Source organism: Sceloporus occidentalis, unplaced genomic scaffold (assembly GCF_023333645.1).
Source record: "Sceloporus occidentalis isolate IW3139 unplaced genomic scaffold, rSceOcc1.0.p SCAF_26, whole genome shotgun sequence".
In the NCBI taxonomy this organism is placed as follows: Eukaryota; Metazoa; Chordata; class Lepidosauria; order Squamata; family Phrynosomatidae; genus Sceloporus; species Sceloporus occidentalis.
Window position 1 is genome coordinate 13,148,660 of NW_028317006.1, and position 24,857 is coordinate 13,173,516.

At 39.6% G+C, this 24,857-nt stretch overlaps 1 protein-coding gene across 1 annotated transcript; it reads left to right on the top strand.

The window, feature by feature from the left end:
• The first annotated feature begins 1,070 nt into the window (after positions 1-1,070).
• Positions 1,071-24,531, top strand: LOC149300179 (prominin-2-like). Its single transcript, XM_089485585.1, has 22 exons — positions 1,071-1,251; positions 1,963-2,012; positions 2,565-2,584; positions 7,202-7,322; positions 11,534-11,597; positions 11,834-11,923; positions 13,483-13,682; positions 13,889-13,963; positions 14,468-14,531; positions 14,626-14,785; positions 15,094-15,246; positions 15,865-15,988; positions 16,081-16,172; positions 16,304-16,385; positions 17,152-17,298; positions 19,041-19,124; positions 20,653-20,706; positions 21,227-21,307; positions 21,417-21,485; positions 21,990-22,079; positions 23,545-23,651; positions 24,525-24,531. Exons 1-22 carry the CDS (start codon positions 1,071-1,073, stop codon positions 24,529-24,531), a joined length of 2,115 nt encoding a protein of 704 aa, XP_089341711.1.
• The last annotated feature ends 326 nt before the right edge of the window (positions 24,532-24,857 follow it).

Sequence of the window (24,857 nt, forward strand, 5' to 3'; positions counted from 1 at the left end):
TTATTCTGAGTGGTCTCAAAAATTGGATTTTTGAAATGAATCAGGACTGATAAATCCAAAACACATTTATTTCCTAGTTATTTTCTATTGAACTCCAATCTGTTTAACTTATTGTTGTAACCATGAAAGTTAGTAAGAAATAATTTCTTAAAAAATGATGAAAGAAATTATCACACATGTTCAAACATGCTAAAAAACACGTGAGATGGTAATTTGTCATTTGTGTTATTAAAATGTATCTAAGTAAACCTATAACTTATTGTTCAGTGTGACAGCAGCTGACTTAACTCATCAAGTACATTTAAATCTTTTCACTAGAATGAAGTTTCCAGTTCAGCTCGTCCAAAACATTTTCAGGAGGGTGAAGTTTTCATAGTAGATGCTTAATATATTATTGAAATTGTAGTAGATTTTGCTACATACATCTTTGATTTTCATTTTTTCTTAATGTTCCATAGATTCTTAATGTTGTATTCCTGCCCATGTAATGTAAGATGCAGGGGTTGTGGCCACTTGCTGGCCCTCCAGCTGAATGTCCTTCATTATCAGTCTTCGGGTGGCTACCAGAGTTTTGGCTACAGATATGGTCTTTGATTGCCTTTTAAAAACTACTTCCATTCTACAAGGCTCCCAAATATTACACGCTGAGATCTTCTTTATTGGGGAGATACTGGAGAAATTATAAGGTCATTTGGAAATCATTAATCAGACTTGTTTTTCCACTGTACTTATGACTCAGCAACAGAAGTTGTCCTAGGAAATCTTTCTCATCTAAGGGATGGTCCTAACTCTGAGGAACAGGTACTTCAGGTTTTGATACTGACACCTACTCAAACGCAGACACGAGCTATCAAGCGTCATACATAGCTTCTAGTCCTTTGGAGCTTCTCTGTGTGTACCAGGGATGCCTCCAGGTAGACGGTTGGGTATCACTGTAGGATGCAGATCCTAACACCTAACCTGTGATAATTCTGCCATCTTTGATTTCTGGGAACATGGGCAGCCTAAATATTAGGAGAGGTGCTATGGATCCTATCGTTTGCTGGATTTTCTGCGTCTTTCTTTATAACATGGGGAAGGTGGACTCTCAACCCTGCCAGTCAACTAGTAGCATGGTACAGCTATTTTTTGAGGAAGTGGAAACCAGCAAAATTAGTCCAGCACCGAGACGGGACTGGGGAGCACTATCGCCCCTCTTTAGCATGGACAGGCTGTTTTTGGATGCTGTACAGCCTAACCCATTCCCAGAAGGTAAGACAAGCTGACAGTAAATGTACCTGCTTTATTGTACATTGTAGCAGTGCATACACCCATGGTAAAAAGCATGACATAGCATTAAAGATGTAAATACTGGCTACTAAGACTTATGACTGCCTCTAAGACAAGTGTTGACATGAGAAAGTGATTGCATGAGTGCTGTTTATAGCTGACAAATGCAGTGTGTGGCAGTGTGCGGTCTATAAACATTGCAATTCCTGGCTTTAAGTAGCTGATTCTGTATTAGATGAATGGTCCTTCACCGTCTTGAGCATGCAAAAAAGGACAGTGTCATTTTATTAGGGATATCTGCAATATATCGTTTCTATAGTCAAGGTTGAAGCTATCTCCAGTGGTCTTGCCGTTTAGCTATAGGTAGTGAGAATACTTTATCATAAACAGCAGACAGTATAAAACAGATCATTTTGTTTTTAGTGTTGCAATTGCACATATATATAGTCCTGTTTTATGTTGAATAAAGCCACATTTTAGATGCATTGTCTTTATTTTGGAACGTTCATGTTTTCAGGATTCCATTTGTACTCTTGGGGTTACCTTTTTTTTTACTTCCCTTATTTTGGCAAGTTTTGGGAGAATATAAAATAAATTATAGATAATGATCGTGTGTGTTATAACGCTAGAGATCTAAATGTTAGTTACATTTACTGTAGATTGCAGCCTAACATATTTTCTTTCTATTTCCAGACATTCTGCGTGTGGCTTTTAGAAATAGTTCGTCATTAAAAACTTCTGAAGTGAGTACATTTAAAGATTCCCATCTAAATAGCCAAAAGTTATCATTAGAATGAGAAATTGACCCAATAACACTAACGGAGCTACCCAATATCTCCCATTTCCCCCAATACAGTCCATTTTCTTGTGTGGTATTTTGGTTAGAAAAAGTTTCTAGGCCGAAGTTAGAGCCATAGAAATAGGAATCTCACAGAAATGTCACCTAAGGGAATTAGTAATGCATCAGCCAAGCAAATTAACTCAGCATATGACAGTTTTTAAGACATCCTCTCAGGTGACAATTTTTAGATGGCCCGGAAAGATCAACTGAGGATCCAAATATGTTAGATACAAATAAGTTTCTCCTTGGAGAGAAACTTTATACTGCATGCTAAATGCGACAAGATATTTTGTAAATTTTGCATTAACTCAGCTTTTTGTTTTAGTAAATACAGCTCTTAAACTTACCTTGGTCTCCTTACTCAATGCCCAAACCACACACACACACACACCGGTCATACCTGGTCTCGGCTCTTTTATGCCACAAGATGACTCGTTGTTTTTCTTCCCCCTAGGTGATAAAATACGAGGCAGGGTATGTTATCTGCGCTGTGATTGCCGTTTTGTTCATCATCTTCATGCTGGTTTTGGGGATTTTCTACTGTGTAGCCGAGAGTCGCAGAAGGAGGATCTTCGGAAGCTGCGATGGAGTAATCTGCCAGCCATGGCTAATATTCACGGCCCTTGTTTTCACTTGCTGTATATTATTGTAAGTAGTCTTCAGACTCTTCAATGTGCCATTTTCCTGGTTTTGGTGTAACATACATCTGTCTTTTATTTTATATCCAGGATAGATTGAGTAGGAAGGGGATAGAGGAGGCCAGTAAATTTGTAGAGCTAATTTGAAGTAGGTTGACCACATGTCCCAGTTACCATTAGCAAGTGACTATTAAAACAGCATTGGTGATGGAGTATTAATGAGATAATATCAGAAGAGTGTCAGGATCAGCTCATTCAGAGCATGTTCTCAAGGGTCATTATCTCAGTAATCATTGTTAACCTCTGTGACATTATTTGGGGATTGGTTCTTTATATGCGTTTAGACTTCTCTATTGTTTATCTAACACCTCTTAACAAGTGTGGCTGCACTATTTCCGTGCCAGCATCATATAAACTATGACACATTTATTATTGTACGTCTGAGTTTCTTAACTCCACAAACTTTTGCTATCACTTAAGCTAACAATGAATTAACACTAGCCATATATTAAATAACCTTATTTCATTGAGGCAGAGGAGATCGAAGATTTGAATACATTAGAAGGGCAGAGATGTGGGGGGGGGAGCAGTATTTGGTCACTCCAATCCAGCCTACACTCATTTCCTTGAAAGTCTACCTGGGGCTAGCCCTAGCCGATACGCATAGCCGCACACCCTAGTTGTTGCCACACTTACTTCCCATCTCCTGTAAGGAACAGGAGACGGGGGAGCTCTGCCAGCCCTGGGATGCTCCCACGTATGTACATTGGTCACATATGAATCTTAAAGGGTTTTACTTGGCTGCATTAAAATCCCATAGGCTCAACTGCATTACTTATACCCAGAATGACCAGGTATACACCTGGATGGAAAAGCTCTCTCGATTTGTAATCTTGGTAATGTTTCTATCCTGTAAATGTTTCATATGGAGGAATACTGGGGGAAAAATGAGCTCCCACTCAAAACTAAAAAACACAAGAAATTTAATCAAGCAGGTGTTAGATTGGCCCACGATCCATAGTGTCTTGTGTCGTATATGCTTATGTCTCATGATGCATGATGCTTGAAAATCAGGGAAAAAATAGTTGCTCATTTTACTCTCCACCCAAACACTGAAAACGTCCCCTTCAGCTCTACAGACCTATATTGTCTCTTCAGAGTTCTACTGTGACAGTCGAATCGCATACAACACACACACGTGTCTCCCTTAACTGCAGTTAAGGCATCGGATAATATGCGGTTTAACTGTGCGTGAGGGCTGGATCACTTTAAGGGTTTGGATGCTATGATCTGTGGGGCAGGTGCCCCTTTAAAATTTAAATACTCAGAGGGCATTCTAAAAATATGCAGGGAAAGAACATTAAAAATTAAGATGACAAGATTTTTTTGTCCTAAGGATAGTGAAGTTAACGTTTGACTTGATATTCCTGATATGTTGACATTGCATAATACGATCCTCTAAAAACTACACAAGATCAGTAACTTCTATTTTCAAGTTACTGCCACAGTGATTTTCTATACCTTTATTGAGTATATATATTTTATTTACCTATTCCTAATGTAAACCGTAAGCAATACCGTTTTAAGGTCAGCTGGATGTCATGCAAGGATCCCACACGAGGACAGTAATGATATTAAAGTCTGGACATGGTGAGGGATGCTTTGGATACATTGCTTGTTGCATTATGTTACATATGTAGATTTAGGATATTTTAAGCAGACTTTAGTATCTAAGATTAAAACACAAAACTATATACTCCTGAATTGATGATTGTTTATAAAGTTTCATTTTGGTGCAAAGTTTTAAAAATGGTATTTTACCAAAAGATTCCATTAATCTATGTAGTGAGCATGCAGATAATGCTCTATGTAGTGAGCGTGGATTATTTCCTTGATTAATATAAAGATAAGACCACATCTACATTTTTGAACCAGAATGGTTCTCTACTAAGATGACCGGGTTTCAAAATAAAATACAGAAAAAAATTTTAATGCTTTGTTCATGGTAGCGGGCTTATACACTTTATCCGGTGGGATTTAAAAGAAATATGTCTGTAATAAAGAAAGTCTAATAAATTCCTTTTAACTGAAACCAGCATGTCCACATGGTTGCCACCAAACCAAGGACGCATCACCCTATTAAGAGATTAAAATCCCTGGTACATAGATGCTCAATGGGCTGATTAAGAAGGTGTCATGACCATGGGTCAAGCAGGAGTCCCTGTGAAGGAGCAGATGCTTGCTCGGGTCCTTGCATGTGGCTTGCAGATTCATAAGTGTCTGATTGCAGACAGCTATCTGCTGTAGACTTAGTCTTAGTAGACTTAGACTTAGTCTTAGGAACTGGCAGAGGCCAGTAGACTATGACATGGGAACCGGTAGGCAGCAGGAGACTGAGACCTGGCAGACGTAAACAAGGTAAGGCTATCTGAGGTCATAGACGATCAAGCCAACACACGATATACAAGGATTAGGCAATCGCATAAAGCGCTGTCCAGGGTGGCAACAAGGGTAGGTACCTTAATTACTTCCATGGTTCCTGGGACAGGAAGATGTCTGATCTCCCAATCAGCCTGTTTATATAATGAAGGACTGTTCCCAGGTGCCCCATGTCCTCAATAGCTGGAGCATCAGGATATGACAACTTATCCTGGCTCTCAACAGCAAGGAAAGCTACTATGGAGAGCTGAAGAAAATTGTGTTGCTGCCTGAGACATAAACATAACTTCAATCATTTTAATTGCGCCCGATGTCACTGATGTCATGTTTAAGTATAGTATTCAATGAGATACATTGACTGTTGATATTTTCATAATACAGTTCAATATGTTTAACATAATTTAACGCTAAAGTGCAAGTCCCCTAAAAAACGGACTATCTGGTCATCCTACATTTTAAAAATAGCCCACATTGCGTCTGTCCCTTTCTCCTGGCACAGTGATTAAACCCCTAGAAACAAGCACTCACATCTCATTATTCCCGCTACGAGGAGCGGATACAGCAGGAGAGGCACTCTGAGCTGTCATTCGGCTGTCACTTGACCCCATTTCAGAAGCACTGTCATTCCCTTTTACCTCTAAAGAGCCTCAGAGCCTTTTAGAGAGTTTGTTAATGCACCTGAAACTTGTAGGAACCAGAAAATGTACAGCTGAATTGGGACATTTTAATAAACCATTTACTGCCACAGTGAACAGCCGCTCATGGGGCTGCTGGAAATATATTAAGGGGTTTTCCCAAAATGACCATTTTCCCAGATTTGCTAATGCACAAGTAATTTAGGAATCCAAACACGCTGGGTCAGGAGCCCCTTTGTAGGACCAGCGTTCTCACACATAATGCTGCCCCCATCCCCACTAGTAGTAGTCCGTTCTAGATCTTAATGGTGTCTCGGAGCATCATATTTGAATTGGCTGAAATCACCACTCATATCTCTAGTTCTATTATGGACCAAATAAACCCAAGACTCAAAATAAGGCAACCAACTATGCCTTGTAATAACCAGGTGGCTACAAACTTACAAATCAATGTTCATCCAGCCCTGCACAGCACTTATCTCTGTTTGCAGTTTGGAAAGCCAGGCTTGTTAATTTAGTAATTAATGCAGCCAATCCATAATTGATTTCCTCTAATGTTAATAAGTTAAAAATTACAGTATTGTGTCTCATATCTTCCTTTAAGGATGGCATTCTATTGATATATCTGCACCAACTGAATTTGCTATCCTGTTGTAACAGAACCATTTCGCTTATTTGTTGTGTTTTTGTACTATTGGTATTCATGTGTAGAATAGCAGTTAACTTATGTAGAATACTTTCATATATAACCATGTGTTGCACTCAATTAAAAAAGTTCAATAAGGGAAATTAATAGAGCTCCTGAATCTACAAGACCAACAATTGATTAAGGTCTGAGTCTCTACTGCGGGAAAATGGGCCAACAAGATGGACTGAATGGTTTTTATCTGCTGTCAAATTCTATGTTTCTATATTCCATGAATTCACAACTCTTTCAGTGAAATAAAACTTTTACGTGCCCGTGCAATTGAGCCGTAACTCATAATGTTTAATAGCCTTGGCACCATCACATAGACTTTCTGTAAGGACAGCTGGTGGCTGTAACATCCGAGCTTCTGTCTAAATGATCAAAATTCACTAACAGAGGATCCTAAACAGCCTTTTTTTTGTTGTATGAGGGCGTACTGTGCTAATTGCGTAAACATGTAGACTATATTACATATGTATTATGTGTAAATATGAGTTAGTTCAGTCTCTATTTCAGCATTTTTTTAAGCAATTTAATTATCCAGTTATTGCGGAATATTGCTTCCATTATGCTGGGACAACAAACAAATCGGTTTGCCAAACAATGCTTTCACCTGATTTCAACCGAATGAGTGATCCAATATATGCTATGTCAGGATTAAGTAAGCATTGTCTGTATCTTTCTTTCTCAGTGCTGGGCTGGTTTGTTCCTTCTATCTGAATGAGCAAGTCCATCAAGAAGTTAGAACTGGAACAGAGGACTTTAGCAGGACATTGGAGGACTTCCGCAGTTCCATAAACAGCATCCCCCAGGTGAGTAACCTTGGATTTATATAGAAAAGTAGACTGAAAATGAACCGGCTTAAATTAATTAGCTGATGGCGAGGGAAATCCAAAACAGCATAGATAACACCTCTTCTCATTCCCGCCGCCCAAAGAGTGTTACTATGAACTCAGGGAACGAGTTATAATGTCACAATCTGGTTCCTTCGAAATGTGCCTTGTGGCAAGGAAGTAGATGAGATGATCCGTGCAAATGGAGACACAGATCTCAGTGGACCCGCAAGTCCACCAGGCAGGTCTGCAAGGCTTAAGGAGTAGAGCAGTCCCAGTAGAACCTTTGGAGTTTGCCGGTCTTTGTGGAACCTTCCCTCCTCCAGGAATATTTCTTTTAATTAGTAAGCAAGATCTGGTCTATAACATACAGCAGCGTTCAGAGACTAAACAAAATGTTTGTAAGCAATGTTTCTGGGATTTTCATCTCCATTCTCCATAGTCTGTTTGCCCTTACTGAAATGGAGGATATTATTAAATGTGTTTAAGTACAACAAACATAAAGAGACTGATAGAGTAAAATGTGAGGGATTCTGTTGTCTAGTTCTTTGCCTCATATGCTCCATCGCTAACAAGAAGAGACAGGCAAAATCTCCCGGGAATGAGACAAGAAATCAAAGCAAGGGATAAGCTTGAAATAGGAAGATGTCAGGAAGTTGGTGCTGTCGTAGAGGGACATTGTGAATCCCCAGGCACAGAGGAGACGCAGCACCATCAAGCAATGCAAATGGAGGAGCTAGGTCACGGCATTCACCTTGGAGCCGTAGTGAGAGGTGAAGGGTACAGGCTTTCCAGAACACTGAAAACCTGACACTCTTCAGAATAATAGTGGGTATTGATTCAGTGATTGTGGAAGCCAAATTTTAATGGGATTGGTAGCAACTGTAATTACGAGGAGATCAGTTAAATGCACAAAGCATCCCGAGTACCATCGTACAAATTAACGGGAAGGGGAAGAAGTCACAAAAACCAGCTTTAAGCAGGTTGGAGTTACACCATTCATTAATGGGAGGATAAACCTAAAGCATGACAAATGCATATGAGGGTGTAGGGCTGTCAGCACTTCTTGATGGGCACAAGCAGGCAGGTCTGTCCCAGTGTCTGTACGAGCAGAGACCAATAGCATGTGGCCCAAAGGGCAAATCCATTCAAGTTGCGCAGGAATAAAGCAGCCCAAGACATATCTGTCAGACAACATGGTCAATGAGTACTATGCAAAACACATTTACAGCAAAGAAATGTATGGGAAACCCATGATGGAGGGGAAAAAGGATCCAATAAGTATGTAACCACCTTTTTTAAGTCTTTGTTATGTTAGGCAACATGGTGGATACATATGGAGTTTCAAGGAGGTCATGGCCCAAAGTGCTTGAATCAGAGCAGCCTGAGGGTCAATTACCCGCTTTCCAGCCCTCCCCTGTGTAACAATATTAAGGTTTAAGAGCACAATGTCTTACCACCCCCTTATCAAAAGCCTTTGGGTTTTTTTTTAATTAAAGATGGAGTTTGAAGAAGGTTTGTAGTCTCAACAAAATGAGTTTACTGCACATTAAAAGAGTCCAGTGCTGACACGAAGGGCCGAGCTGGTTGCGTATAAATTATTGATCTGTGATCAATGATTTGAGCGTGCATGGTACAGGATCCTGACGCCCCAAGGTGCATTCTGAGGTCAGTGAGTAGAACCTATAAATTCCCAAAACAAACCTCTTTGCCTTTATTATGACCTTACTGGTCTATACAGCAAATGTGTTAAACTAGGATATTAGCAGGCATGTTAGCCACAAGGTTCTAGTTTTGGGTCTGTTCAAACCAATTCAAGGCAGCAATTATGCATTTTAGCAGCTAGATCCACCCCGGTACACAGCTATTCTTAATACTTATCTGTTTACTCATATCATTTTTATATACAGTAAATACTCTGACACATTATCTTCTCTGCTGGACAGGCGAGTGAACCTAAACTCTTATCTCTTCTACAACTATACTTTTTCTTTCTGACTGTAAGTTTTTTTTTAGCCAGGCCTGGATCACAAAAAATGCCATCTCATGTCTGAAATCATTGTTTGCTTATTCTTCCTAACAGTCCCAGTTTTGGTTTTGCATGACAGCTAGAACCTTTTTGTTGCACCTTTTGTAGGCTTCCAATACCAATCCTGTCTGTAAATGTGTTTTCATCAGGAGTGGGCAGTATACATTCAGCGTATTCTCTGTCAGATATGTTATTATTGCGCCACTCGGCTAGGGTAAATGTTGCCAGGCCTTCCCTGGTAGCAGCACTGGGTCTTAACACAGCGTGCAGTGATAGTAGGAGCAGGGCCGGACTGCCGATGACGAGGTGGCACTTTAAGGCCAGAGGCCGGCTCATAGCGTACGTGCAGCTCATGGCTGGATATGCTCGGCCACACGATATGTTTTTATGGTCACGTAGCCTGCGAATGGGCATATCAGACACTGGAGTTCATGTAATTCAGCTGCTCCCTGCCCTTGCCATTGGCAAGAACAGACTAACATGAAGACCTACAGAGTGTTTTTCATAGTAGGGTCACCAAGGTCCAAATTATGCGGACAAACCTGTCCCTGCATTCTACATGTTCTATAGGTGACCCCAGTAAAGGGAGACATGTGGTCACTGTGCTCGATAGGACACCAGCAGTCTTCAAGGAACCCCCATAAACAGAGACATATTGCCAGCCAACTCTAAGCATTATTGGGTTCTCACCATTCCCAAATAAATACTTCCAAAGAGCAACTTTCCAAAATAACCCGACACTAATAAAAAAGGAAAAGAGAATACGCATATCAGCAGACCCTGCTCCTCTAAACAAAATGTGCCACCGATTTATTTTTTTACCACAATCTGTCCCAGTTTTGCAGTAAGCTGACTGAATGCTTGCCAACAAATCTTCAGTGATGCCAGCAAGATTGTCCCTCCTACTTAATTATGCTCTTCTTTTATCTAATTTTACACATACTTAGGGAGATGTGAACGTCTTGTGTGTTAACACATTGAGTGCCACAGATAGAGAGTAAAAAAGGAAAATGTTTTGTAGCAATTTTTTATTGTTAATACCCTATCTTAAACCAGTCAGCTTTCCCCAAAGACAGACGTAGTTCCTTGTCCAAAATATTCATCAGCTATCAGTACCTCCTACTTGTGTCTTGTGAATATTGACTAGAACTAAGTGGTCCGGTAGAAAGTATAAAAAGAATGTATGAAAACATTGACATTTTACATGATTAATAAATTAATTTTGGCAAAGATTCAGAAGCACTTTTATAGCTAAATACAGCCAGGCACAATATAATTCCGAATATCAATGAATGGCCACAGCCTTCTCTTTAATTAATGGGGCATTATTAGTTTTCCTGTAGCTCTCCCCATTCATCCCTGGTCAATAGACTTCAGGAAGCTTTAGATTCCATTAGGCCGGATGAATCCAGATACTAGGGATTTATAGGTGTTCATTGACGAAGAGTCTTGTAGCCTTTGTAGTGTTTGCAGGGTTATATGGCAATAATAGAAAGTGCTTAGGAATTTATAATATATAGGTCGGATTTTTTAATGGTTTAAGTATTAAAAGTTACGTTTGAAGTATAAGTGGGTTGTGATACTATCAGTGTATGTAGTATAGTTGTGAGGGGTACTTCCTTTTTCTTTAGAGTAAGACAAATAGTCTTATTTGTTGCATCAGAGGAAGCAATAAAACCAATAAGGTTTTTATCATGTAATAAGTTAGAGAGCTCAATTAATGCTTTATCAAAGTGGAAACATAATAGCATAGAACTTGGCGGCATAGAACTTTCCGGCTTTACAGTATCAAACGTTACTCCGTTGTTGGTCTCGTCTCAGATTCAGCACCTTTTAACATTATTTGGTAAAGTGGAGAAGATGGCACCACATGAAGGATGTTTCTCCTGCACTTTGTTTCATTCTGGCAATACGATATGATTCTGTTACCTGTAGCATTTAAGGGAAGAATGTTCTTGCTTTGAACACCCTACAGTCAAGTTGCAACAGATATTTGCAGTGATTATATAGCATAACACCTATATATGAAGTCGAGCTTTATAGGAATGTAATGATATCCAGTGCTTTGTCTGGTGTTGTTGGGAGTTTAATGCTGATTATACAGAGGGGGTTTTATTACTGACATTAATTACTGATTAATTTAAGTTCTCTTTTGCTTTAGGCTATTGAAAAGGTGGCATCTGAATTCTCTGTTCCTAAATTGAAAGTTTATGAGGAATTACAGAGTAAGTAAATTTCCACAAATTAAATTACACTGTTCACAATCACATTAGACACAATTCTGGTAATGAAGGGATATGTTCAGTTAAATTAAGCATTTTATTTCTTTGATCGCTATGGTAATTTTTTTTAGGCTTTGCACCAACATCGCATTTTCCGTGTTAACACTCTTCATTAAGACATTTATATTACACATTTTTGAGGTTTCTATATATAATGCTCTCTGTCTGTTTGCTTCCAGAGTTTGGCGTTGCCATCGGCCGTTTGGCTAATTCTAAGCTCAATGATGAAATTTATCCTATTCTACAAAATGGTCTCCAGACAGCTAAACGTACGTGCAGAACAAGCCAACATCTTAGAATGTCCTTTATCTGTTTTAATATTCACCCCCCACTTCTGGTTAACTAAATGCAACTTGTCATATCTCCAATAGTTAAAGTACCTTCCCCATTAGTATATATTAGTAAAGTGACTGCAGGTTTTCTATAAAATATTGCAGTCACGGAAATAGCTTTAGAGTAATAGACATGCGATAATAAGTTTGGTAAATGGCATCCAGAATTTTGGCACTAGTAGAACACGGATTCTTGATACTCCCAGCGAGCTACATCTACACCCCTTCTAATGTTGAACTGTCTTAAATTCCCCTTTTATTTTTTGGATCTTCTAAACAGACATGCTGTTTATTAAATGTATTTCAGTGTCAAACAGACATGCCAACCTTTTCTGATCTCGCTATTTTAATCCTATCTTGGGAGATCATCATTTCTTTTACATTATCTACTTGTTATTTTATTGCTACCTTGAGGTTAGCCACAATTGGGAGATCACTATTTGTATTCGGTTCTTTTTAAGGATGAATTATATGGTTTCTTCTTATAACCTACTTTTGTAGGGAAGCTGTAAATAGACTTTACCTACATGAACTTCCAAACAACTAGATTTTGGAACTAAAAGTGTGAACTGAACACTTATTGAGTTTGAGAAGTTACCAAAATGAGTTTACACAATCCTGGCCCTTTCCTTGCATAAATTCTTGGCATTCTGTCTTAAAATCAATTAATACAAAAAACAAAAACTGTCTGCGCTTCTTACCCTAATATAGTTGGCAACAAATATATAAACATAATATAAATGAGAGGTTTTGGTTATATGAATTGGCCAAAGCATAATTAAGCTCACCCGCCACGTCAAGGCACACTCTCAATAGGGTGAGAACCTACGCTCACCTCCTACATAGTGGGCACACAAAGCAGTTTATACTGCTACCAAAACCTTATTAATGTGTTGGGGGAGGTGCAATTAAACCTCCTCCCTATTAACCCCTGGACAGCAAGCTGCAACCAGACTAATGAGGAGCCAACAACCTCAAATATGTGCAAAGCAGTGTGCCCACTATGTAGGAGGTGAGCGTAGGTTCTCACCCTATTGAGAGTGTGCCTTGACGTGGCGGGTGAGCTTAATTATGCTTTGGCCAATTCATATAACCAAAACCTCTCATTTATATTATGTTTATATATTTGTTGCCAACTATATTAGGGTAAGAAGCGCAGACAGTTTTTGGTTTTTGTATACATTGTACAGCCAATACACTGTTTTTGCAGCATGCTTACACCTGTTTGGTAGGCCTCGTATTATACATTTGTATTATTTGAGCCTGTGACTAGCTTAGCGCACCGACATTTTTTCTTTTCCCTGTTTAAAATCAATGAACCCATATTATCTCAAAATATATATCCATATATCAAAATAATTACCAATTTATACTCTTTGCCCATGGACCATTTAGTGAAATCTTGGCCCATCCATTTATCCATCTGCACATGTCAATCGTTGATGTTAAACCAGCTTCTCTTCACACTGTTGATCACTCCAATATCTCTCACCCAGAACTCGAGAGAGCCATCCAGCTCATAGTGGATGTGAATGTGACTATGGCGAAACTTCAACAAGGACAGAGCACTGTGGTTCAGCAGCTCAACACCCATAGACAGACCCTGCAAAGAGTCCTCTCTGACCCATTATGTGAAAACTGCAGCCAGCTTGCGGGCAATCTACAAAAGTTGGATCTTAGTTTGAACTACAGCGAGGTATGAATGGGTGGGTTGGATTGGAAGCATATATTCTATTGAGTAGGGAAAGAGGAATGGGAGGGGGGCTGGAGAAAAAAGAAAAGTGATGTTGCAGTCAGCTGCGGAGGGTACAAGGAAGAAAAAAAAGTGCGAAGCAGAAGAGCTAAATACAGTACATAATACAGAAGCAGCCTAGAGAATCATCTTTCATATTCTTTTTTTAGATTCCTTCTGTGGAAGAATATCTGAATAAATTAGGCAATGTGAGAAGAATCAACATGTCAGGAATCTTTCAGCAGGTAATTAAGAAAAAGCTCAACTCTGACCCCCGCCTTCCTTCCCCTCTCTACCTTCCCATCCTCCTCTGCCGCTGACCCCTTTGGGGTTCACTGTAGTTCACTTTTCCCTAACATTAACTTATATTGTCCCAAAACAGCGCCCTTGTGTTAGCAAAAATAAAATGTAAAATCATGGCCCGTGTATACTTCATTATACCCGCCCAATGATTGCTTAACAAAATTATTGCTTACCCACGCATGTGTTCTTATCACTACAGAATCTGCCAGTGTTCTATAAATAAAGTATAATTAAATATGTTTTGTATGTTAGTTTTTCTGTGTTTGGATGTCAATCTGCTTAGTTGCATGGCTCAATGATAAAGGACAATTTAACATTTTGTCTTGTTTGATTCACCATTTGTCTTCTTGCCTGGCCTGCTCCCCTCTTTTTATTTTCTCCTCCTTCCAAACATTTTTTTATTCTTCGTGTGACTCTATCATAAGTGTCCTCTCTTGTCTTCTCAGGGGTTTCAGGCCTTAAATGAAGTTCCAAAACTTGTGAACAGTCAGACTTCCAGAACTATTAATGGTAAGTTGGAAACTAGGAGAGTACATTATACCTAAATGAGACAATATGCTTGTCTCATAAGATGTTTAAACGCCTTTCTTCACTTGAATTTCAGATGCCAAGATTACCCTGGACAGAACTGAGCAGGAAATCAAATCCTATGTTATGAGGATACCCATACGCCAATACACTGATCCTATCAATACAACATTAATAAATTTTAAAGAGACAAGTACTACTTATGAGAAGGAGGTGGAACGTTATGAGTATTACAGGTAAATGAGAGCCTGGCTCTAGTGAAAAGGTTCCTGAATAAAACTTAAGTGAGGGTTTCAGGTGAGGTTTGTATGAGGCTCAACATAACTATTACATAATACTGTTTCATTGATGTGAAATTGTACTTGGGGACTGGACTGTTAATTTGTTGGTGGATTTATGTTTCTGGTCTAGATTTACACGACAGGCACAAATGGCCTCTTGTAGTGAAATCTGACCCTACAGAGTAGACAACCCACCATTTGACCGCTGAATATTATTCCTTTTGTCGCTTCACACATGCATATGTTTGGATGTCATCTTGCAGGTGGGTGGTTGCAATTGTCCTCCTCTGCGTGATTCTCCTCATCGTTGCCTGCACTTTCCTCGGGCTGCTGATTGGACTTTATGGGCTGTACGTCGACAAGGATGCTCTGGACAGCACCTTGAAAAGGAGGCCTGGATTTATATTGCTTAAAGTGTAAGGTGCTTATTACTATATGACTTTTTAACTCATTGGGACATGTAACAAACAAGGAGAATTTAAGTTGGATCAAAGGGTGATATGAGTTGGGCATTGGACATGGTTTCGAATGCCCAGATTAATTATCGACAAAGTCCTTACTTGTAAAGGGATTGTGAGAATAAAGGAGGAAAATCACTAAGCGATACGTAGGTATTCCTGAGTTTTGGTTTCGTTAGCTGCCTTTTTGTCCAAGTTATGGCACGGCTTCGGAAGGAGTAGACAATGAAGTTGAGCTAGGTCAAGATTGTGAATCCATACAGATGCTTATGAAGCATAAAGAAATCTGTGTCCTTATGTGTAGTGGTACAAACTCAGAGAAGCCGTCTTGGTTTATAGCCACACGCATCATTCATGTTGCCTCAGTTGTAAGCACATCAGGGAGTTCAATGGTGATGAATCATGTAGCAGTGAAAAAAAGCACCAATAAATCAATCAAGTTCAGCTCTAGACTGTGTGACCCTGCTAATCTACACATACCCCCTGGGGTACAAATGCTGAGCATTCCCAGTGCCTTGTATATCTTTTGTGTATGTTTTGGCATTCACTATCTGATTTCTTCTCTTTTTCCCACAGCGAGGTGTACCTGTCCTTCATTTTTTCGTGGCTTCTTATTATTTTAGTATTTATAACGTTTCTAGTTGGAGGAAACATGCAAACGCTGGTGTGCAAAAACTGGGCCAATGGCAACATTTACCGGGTGAGTGAACCATATGCCGCATAGTATAGTGGACCAATCCTTAATGCTCATATGCTTTGCTCATTTTAATGTGTCAAAAATGTTATGTGCAGTTTTTGGATAAGCCTGAAAACCTTCCACCAAATGTAAACTTGAGGGCTCAGCTGGGACTTAGGGAAAATGCGAGCATCACCGATCTTTATGAGTGAGTATATGTACCGGTATATAACATTGTATGCCTGTACACTTTGTATGTGTCTATGAGCCCTGCCTGTATATATTGCACGTGTGTATGAGCCCTACCTATATATAGTGCCTTCATTCTTTGTCTTTCAGACAGTGCAAGAGGGGGGCTCCAATCTGGGACATAATTCAGATGAACACTATTGATCTAGATAGCTCTTTCAACATTACTAGGGTAAGTAAGAAGATCCCTTACTACTATGTTACATGAAAGAGCGTACTGGTGTAACAACACTTAATAATTACACCTTCTGTATATCTAAATATACATTTTGTATAGTAGTTTTATCATTAAAAGGATGAAAATGCTGCAAGGTAGGATAGTGTCTGGCAAAACTTTAGTATGTTAGCAAACAAAGTCTGCGTGCCAACCAACTTTAAGCGCCTGCCTCTGAGCCACTTGACAATTCTGGCAAAAATTCTGAACGAGGCAAAATTCTACTTGATTTTTGGAAGAAGATTTGAACATTCCACAGTACTGTTTTTTAATGCGGCATTAAGTTACAGTGACATTTAGCAGAGTAGGTGTAAAAGCACCTTAAATATATTATGGAATCCCAGCAAATGGTTTTTATGAACATTTTTGGGGCAAGTATTTGCCACGATCTGCTTCTTTGCCTTACATATCAATGCCCTGATATTGCTGATCCTAAAGAGCAGGAACCGCTTTATGGTCGACCTGCAGGCCACACAGGAGTTAAACCCATAAATTTAATTTGTATGATAGAATTTTAGCTCCATTGTGTAATCTCACTATACCCAAAGTGCTATAGGGGTTATTATTGGGTTCAGCTTCAGGTTTATGGGTTGGGAAATTAATCCATCTTTGTAAAATCTGAGTCACCATGCAGTTTTTTTTAATGAGTAATACGGTAATACTGTAGGAGACAAGTTTTACTGCCATAAACCTGTTTTCTCAGTTCTTTTCTTCCTCCTCCTAGTACACATCTGATCTCCAGAGCAAGATCGACGGCTTAACTGTGGATGTGGAAGGACTTGACCTTTTCACAAATATCGCAATACTGTTGCTGTCAGAATATAAGGATGCTGGGCTGGGACAAGTACCTGTCACCAACATCACTTCACAGGTAATAATCTGTTGGGAGGCAGGGGGTGGCCAGCGAAGTGCTTTGAACATGAGATATGGTATTCAAAAAGGGATAGTATATATATATATATAGAGTAACATGTAATACTGTGTTATATACTGAGATATATGTGACTTTGTATGCCACCTGCTAGCTCCAGACACCCTGGCTGGTCACGATACCAACACTGCAGGCAATAAAAAGCTGTAGAGCTTCCCTGCGAAGGTTTGATGAGCTTACACTCACAGTGAGCGACATCCCGTTTTCCCATTGCTGCAGAAATCCTATACACTAAACATCTGTGAGAAGTCATACCTTACTAAGGTGTAACACGTCGCGGAAGGTTCTCAATCCCTGCCGTAGAATATTGCATTTGTGCAGTAACATGAAAAATAGATGTGGCTCGGTTCCTAGTATGTTTTTTATCAGTTTAATTCTTCTGGGAACATTAACGTTAAACTTATCCAAGGACTCCAAGATACTCAGATCTATTTCGTGTCTCCTAGATTCAGACCCCTTTGCCGATGGATATTGCGCAGTTTGCGGCAGCACTGGGAAGTCTTGCGGCCATCCAGGTAACCCAGTGATCCGGGCTCCATCTTCACAAACAGTTTAAAAAAAACACTAATTCTGCTTTATTCCAACGTATTCTTTATATTTCTCTTCTCCAATAATTAATTAAACTTCCTTAATTTTCTTTCCTCTGGAAACTGCTCATGGGTACGTGAAATATCTTGCTTCCTGTATTTCTTCTTGTCTCATCATCTTATTTATCTTTACTCCAGCTCCTGCCCCACCATCACAATAGGGTGCAATGGAGGTTATGTATGCAAAGTGAAGGTCTCAGCATAGCAAACAAAAGGAATCGTCCAGATAACGGCACCATTCCCTAATCGACAATGACCTCTTAAAGGAGGTTTAGTAGTCCTATCACTAAATAGTTTACAGAAATGGGTTTATTCACTAAAGCTAAGTCACTAAGAACCATAGAAGCTGACAGATGATTAGAATCATTTGGTCCATCTAGTCTTCTCAGTTCAACTAGTGAGGTACTTTGCAGTAAATCTTGGTGATTTAATTATGAATTACATAGAGCCAGCCAAGCTTTTGTTGTAGGAAAAGCTTATGAAGATTGGCTCTTCCTTTTCGTATATTAAGTTAGCAATTGTGTCTCTTTTTGAGACAACATTCTTTGGAACGTGACATTCACGCCAAAAAGCAATCTGTAAATAGGAAGATGTATAATCCCGCCGTATAAATACTTCTTTGGTTTCTGTGCCAAAACATCAGAAAGAATTAGATGTTACATCCGAATGGGCGGTATCACATTTACAAGTATATATAAAGACTGGTAATTCCATTTATACATTCTATGCCGCAAATGCGATACTAGGAGTTGTGACACCTGCATGAATCACACCGATATGTCTCCATGGAGCTATCTCTAGTTGAAGTCGGGCACTCTGATGTTCACTCCACAATAACGAAATATGATTTCAAAACAACATCCAGGAATAACAGGTTTATGAAAATAGGAAGCATTTTATTGTCGTAAAGGTTGTGTTGAAATGGGGCTGATGAAAACCTCTGTGTCCTGAGACAGGTGATTTCTGCTAATTTCTCTGTACAAACACGTATCACTAGGTTTAGTTGATATATATGTAGCATTTGTAGTTTTGGTTTTAACCAAGGGGAAGCTGCTTCCGATCAGGTCATAATTCTGCTTTATCTACTCATCTCAGAGAGATCCGACAATACGCGGCGAGCTGCAGAATGAATCCACATCTCTCAGAGGTTCCTCCGTGCAGGAACTAGAATTGGATACGGTGAGAATAATCCATAGCACTTCACACGTTTAATGACAGCTTTTCTAGGTCCCTTGTATACTTAAAATGGATATGTATTTTAGTATCTATAGTATTATAGATTATGCACACAAACAGCTAGGCAGTTAGAGAAATTCATTATCCATTAGTTTGTTTAAAATCTTAAAATGTGCGGCTTAAAGGAACAGTCATACCAAAAATGTTCTTCTCCTCTTAAAACCTCATCTAGTCTGTGTCGGTCCCTCATCTGGCTCCCAATACCTCCAAGAATTACATTTAAACTTCTAACCATTACCTACAGAGCCCTTAAAAATATTAATAAATTCCCATATAGCAGCTCCATTACCTGCTGGTCTCCATAACTGTCCTATTCCTTGCATCAGTCCTTGTAGGATTTTATCCACGCTGTGCCTATTTTCTGGATTCCCTACCCTGTTAAGCCAGACTCTCCTCTACTTATTCTAACATATAACACATCTATTCAGAGAAGCATATAATCTATTTTCCTGATACCCACAACATGCATCCTGAAATAAACCATCCATTCTAGCCACCTTCAAGACCTTCATGCCACCGACTTCTCCACATCACCCTAGCACAGAGGCGTATCTAGGGTATGGCAGCTATGGCTCGTGCCATAGGCACCATTTGAAAGGGGGCGCCAGTGAGCGGCTTTTAAACGCCGTTTTTTTTTTATGCGGAGGCGAGAGAGTGGCGCCTAGCAACGGCTCGGCGCCCCTCATTCTCCTCCACTAGGCCTCTACCTCCGTCCCGGTGCCGGCATTTCATGCTGAGCGCCGTAATATGACGTTATATTTCGGCGCTCAGCAGTGAAGCAGCGGGCACCAGCGAGCGGATTTAAACACTGTCTTTTTTTTTTTTTTTTGATGCGGAGGAGAGAGAGGGACGCCTAGCAACGGCTCGACGCCCCTCGTTCTCACCCACATCAAAAAAAAAAAAAGACAGCGTTTAAAAGCCACTCGCTGGTGCCCGCTGCTTCACTGCTGAGCGCCGAAATATGACGTCATATTACGGCGCTCAGCAGTGAAGCAGTGGGCACCGCAGCAGTGCAGGAAGACAGAAGACTCCCGTCGCTGGACCTCAAGGTGAGAGAACTACAAAGGGGGAGAGGAAGAGGGTAGTAGGGAAAGGGGAGGGAAAGGGGTTAGAAAGTGACAAGGGAGGGAGAGGGGGTAGTTAAGAGTGTGAATTAATGTGTGGAAGTTTGGACAGGGGCGCAATTTCAGTGCTTGCCATAGGCGCTATTTTCACTAGATACGCCTCTGCCCTAGCATCATTCCCTCTCCTCCCGCCTCCTAATAGATTGTAAGCTCATAAGAGCAGGGCCATCTTCAGCACCAGTATGTGGTAATGTTGTCATAATCAATGTAATTATCAATGTAATGTCTAACTGTTATTTTAACCCTTTGTTATCATGCTAGCCAATCATTAATATGGTAGCCTATGCATATAAGTATTTTGTATAAAAACTCACAAATATTATTTTACATTTTGTATTGCCTTTTAGAGGAAGCTGAATGATAGTTTGCGTTCATTGGCAGAGTTGACTCCTACACTACCGGTGAGTTGCATGTATTACACTTGAGGATCTCGACCATGTGTTGAGATGGAATGTTTAATGCCCTCCATGGTTCAGTGAACAAACCCTATCACTATCCTAACACAAAGCTTAGACGCTACTGATCACATGATCATTATTATTAAGCAAGACTAAGGGATCTCACTATACATAGCTTGGAGGAAAGAAGAGAGAAAGTGAATGTGACAGAAATGTTTTAAAATATACCTATAACCCTACTATTTCCAATACTGGCCAAAGAGTAGTTAAAGCTTATTCTAGTACAAAACCATTAGCACTTTAGCTTATTAAGCAACTTATAAAATAACTATTTTTAACAAGCATGTTAGATGTTCTAAAAGAACTAGTTCGTTGTGTAGTTTTCCACCGCTGATAAAAACTGTGCAGATATTGTTATACTTCAGAGGACACACACTCTGATTAGTTAAAACTCCAAAATGTATACACCAACTGTAAACACGGAATGATATGCTTGTTGGTATATTATTTATCCTTATTGCAGAGTGCAATAGACAGTGCAATCCAGGGTGTCCAAACCCTACAAGGACCACTTGTAAGAAACACCATCGAGCTGCTAAAAAATGTGAGTCACACAAGGCATTTGCAATAGAGCCTATTGCTGTAATGTATGTGTTAAGTAATATGTTAACAAGAACCAGTTTTAATGTAACACCTTTCAATTATACCAACAGGAAGGCCGGTGTTTGTTCAATCAGTCCATTGGATACTTCGTCCAATACATGGACTGGGTCAAAAGGATGGTACGTGGCCTATGGACAGTAAAATATGACACAAAGTATCCCACCAATACTACCAGCTTTATTTATTAGTTGGGATTTTCTGCCGCCATCTTATTTACTTGGTAGTAGAAGTAGTGATGTCCAATCACCACTATAATTCAGCATGATCCCACTGCTGCCACCAATTTGATTTAATAGAAGTATCCCACTTCTGGCACTAGTCTGATTTATCAAAACTATGCAACCCTGCTACCAGTCATTTGTTAAACACCAACACACTTTTCATTTCTATTTGAATTTAAGATTTGAGTACAATTACAACATATAAAATATATGATATACTGATTAAGGAGTAATTTGAGATTCCTGGTGTGAACTTAAAATCTAGCATTTGAAAAACACTAACAAAGTTAGTAGCTCAATTTTAGCTCTAGAGACCCCTACTTGTTGGTGTATAATACAATATGATGTAACATACTTTATTCGCTGTGCCTTCAAGGCTGACAATCTTGTTTACCATTACAGGTCACACAGGAGATTTCCTCCTGCCGTTCAGTTCCTCAAACACTTGACAGAGCTCGTATTATACTCTGTGACAATGTGACTGATCCTTGGGTGAGGAGAAAAAAAAATGTCAAACCATAGTTTATCTATGTCTTTCAGATTGATGTGACATCTTTTACTGATGTAACTATAATTGTAAACCCCTTTTCATGTATTGGTTAAAAGAAAGCTAAAATTATTGTCACAGTAGGCAAACTAAAACTAGTTGGAGTCTGATGTCCGTACAGAAGGCACTTACCTAACGGCTGTCTCTCCCGCGTGGTCATGTCGGTCACAAGCATCGCAGCAGATGCTCCGCTCCATTAGGGGGACATGGCCGTGACGTGCGACAAGAGGGCTGCGCAGGCCCTGAATCTTAGGAGCACACTCCACAGAGTTATTCACCCAGGGGTTGAGCCTTGAGATAGAATGACAAAGGACTTCAATGATCTCAATAGTGTGGAGGCTCAGGTAGAGGCTAATAGGGTAGGGAGTTGCGGTGCACCAAAGCAACTGCTAGAGAGCCATATACCTGCAGTATACGGCGGTTCCAGATATTTGAACTATGGCACCGAGCCAGCACAGCCCCCTTACCGCATGTCATGTTGGGCAGGTCGCCTGCACTCCTTCATCATTAAAAACAAATCTAAAATTACGTTGCTGCATTTAAAGGAATTGGAAAACATGTCTTTTTGCCCAGTTAAGGTAGAGTTATAATAACTGGTAGTGAAAGCAACATTTTGCAATAATAGCTTTGAAGGAAACTACCAGAGAAGCCGGGAAATTGACCTGCCTGTCCTGTTCAGTGTATTAACGTATACAAGATCTAGCTTGTATATGTTAATACACATTAAAGTATGGCCAATTCGCACAGGCCTGGTTTAAAGAATTGGGACTGGCTTGGGAGCCACCAAGTTAGCAAGCAAGTGTATGCAGGAGAGAGAAACAAGAGAGCCAGCAGGATAGCTGAAGCTTCATCTTGCTGACTTCAATTTCAATTATGATTGGGCAACTTCGGTCAGTTTCTGCTCGAAGAATAGTTTAACCTAGTCCTGTATAAAGCATATTTTAATTAGGAACATTTACATTTCACATTATGAATACATTATACATTATGCAGACAAGCTTAGCCCTTCTTCAAAGAAATTTACCAGGCTGGACCTTCACAATGAATTTAATTTCAACTGAATAGAATTCCTTTTAAAGATATCAGTGGGAAACAAATGAGTTGAAAAACACAATTTAATGAATCTGGCCCAACGTTTCATTTATTTTCCATTGCAATGTACAGTATATGTGTATTTCTTTTCAACTACTTGTTAAAGTATTATCTCTAGCAATTGAATCCTGTTTGGTCTCTCAAAAGTAATTATTTTGCTCTATAAAACAATACCTGGGGACCACCCTGGGCTACTCTCTTAGACCTCTCTCCTGTTCCTTATGGGAGGTTGTGTAGTAAAGCAACTAGTGGAGTATATCACATTCCCGGAACCCTCCTCCTATCACTCTGTATAACTGCTTCCATTATTTGTTCCAGAACGGCTTCTGGTTCTGTCTTGGATGGTGCACCTTTTTCCTGATTCCAAATGTCATCTTCAGTATCAAATCATCCGAACACATAATGCCCCTGGAATCAGGGTCTCGGTAAGTACACCAAATTGTCTTCCTGTCACAAGTTATTCCAACAAATGATGTTGTTTGCTTCATTTATAAAGGCTTATATACTAACATAACAGCAGAATGAGCGACAAGGTACAGATCTCTGCTCAGACCTAACCTAAATTGTGTACAGTCCTGGTGACCCCATCTCCAAGAGGAGATTGACATTTTGGATAGAGTTCAGAGGAGGGATATTAATATGGCGAAAGGTTTGCTGGATACAAATGATCATGGGAAAGGAAGGGAACTCAATATGTATAGCTTGGAGGAAGGAAGAGAGACAGGAGATGGTATTAACTGAAAACATTTAAATACATAAAGGGATTTATCAAAGCTTATTTCAAAGGATGAGAAATGTAATCTAAAACTAAGAAGGTCAGAGGTTTAGATTTAATGTAAGTAAGTTTTAATTTACTGAGAGGGTAGTGGATAAGTGGAAAAGCCTCCAAAGCAGAAGTAGTAGAGCATAAAACAAACAGAGGGACTTTAAACATGCATGGCGCAGGCATATGGTTATCCTGACAAAATCAAGGACTAAGGATTTAATCTTTATATCATGAAACATGGAAAGACCAGATGGTTCTTATCTGCCATCAAATTCTGTTTTTCTTTACAAAATGTTACTATATGTTTATTTGTGTATAGCAGCATGCTTTACTTTCTGGTTGACCCGCTTTTACTTGCCTGTTTCACTTGAATCCCATCATTCATTTAGTATAATAGTACATGCAACCCTGTCATTGTTAAAAGGGCTATTTATGTACATGAACGTAGTAATATCTTTCTCATTCATTGTTTCACATTAACTGATCTCCTATCTCTTTTTTCACTTGGCTTTTTCTCTCTTTTCTCTCCCAGACTTTAACTCGGTATATAGTTTATTCCCCTGGCGTTACAATGTCTCTATTCTGCCTGCAGAGGACTTCTCCCTGAAGAAGAGAACTTATTTCAAATGACTGAATACCCAGCACCTGAGAGAAATCATGTTCTCTGGATATAGAGAAAAAAATAGGGAGTGAAATACCTCTACCACTACAGCTGCTAATATCTGATAGTCATTGGATTGTTGAGCCTAATGGAGATTGTATTAGAGGATGATATTGTTCATGAAAATACAAGTTCCAGTTGCCTCTCACTAGCTCGGTCGGAAATCTATGTTCCACTCTAGTCCAGCATTCTACTCACTACTGA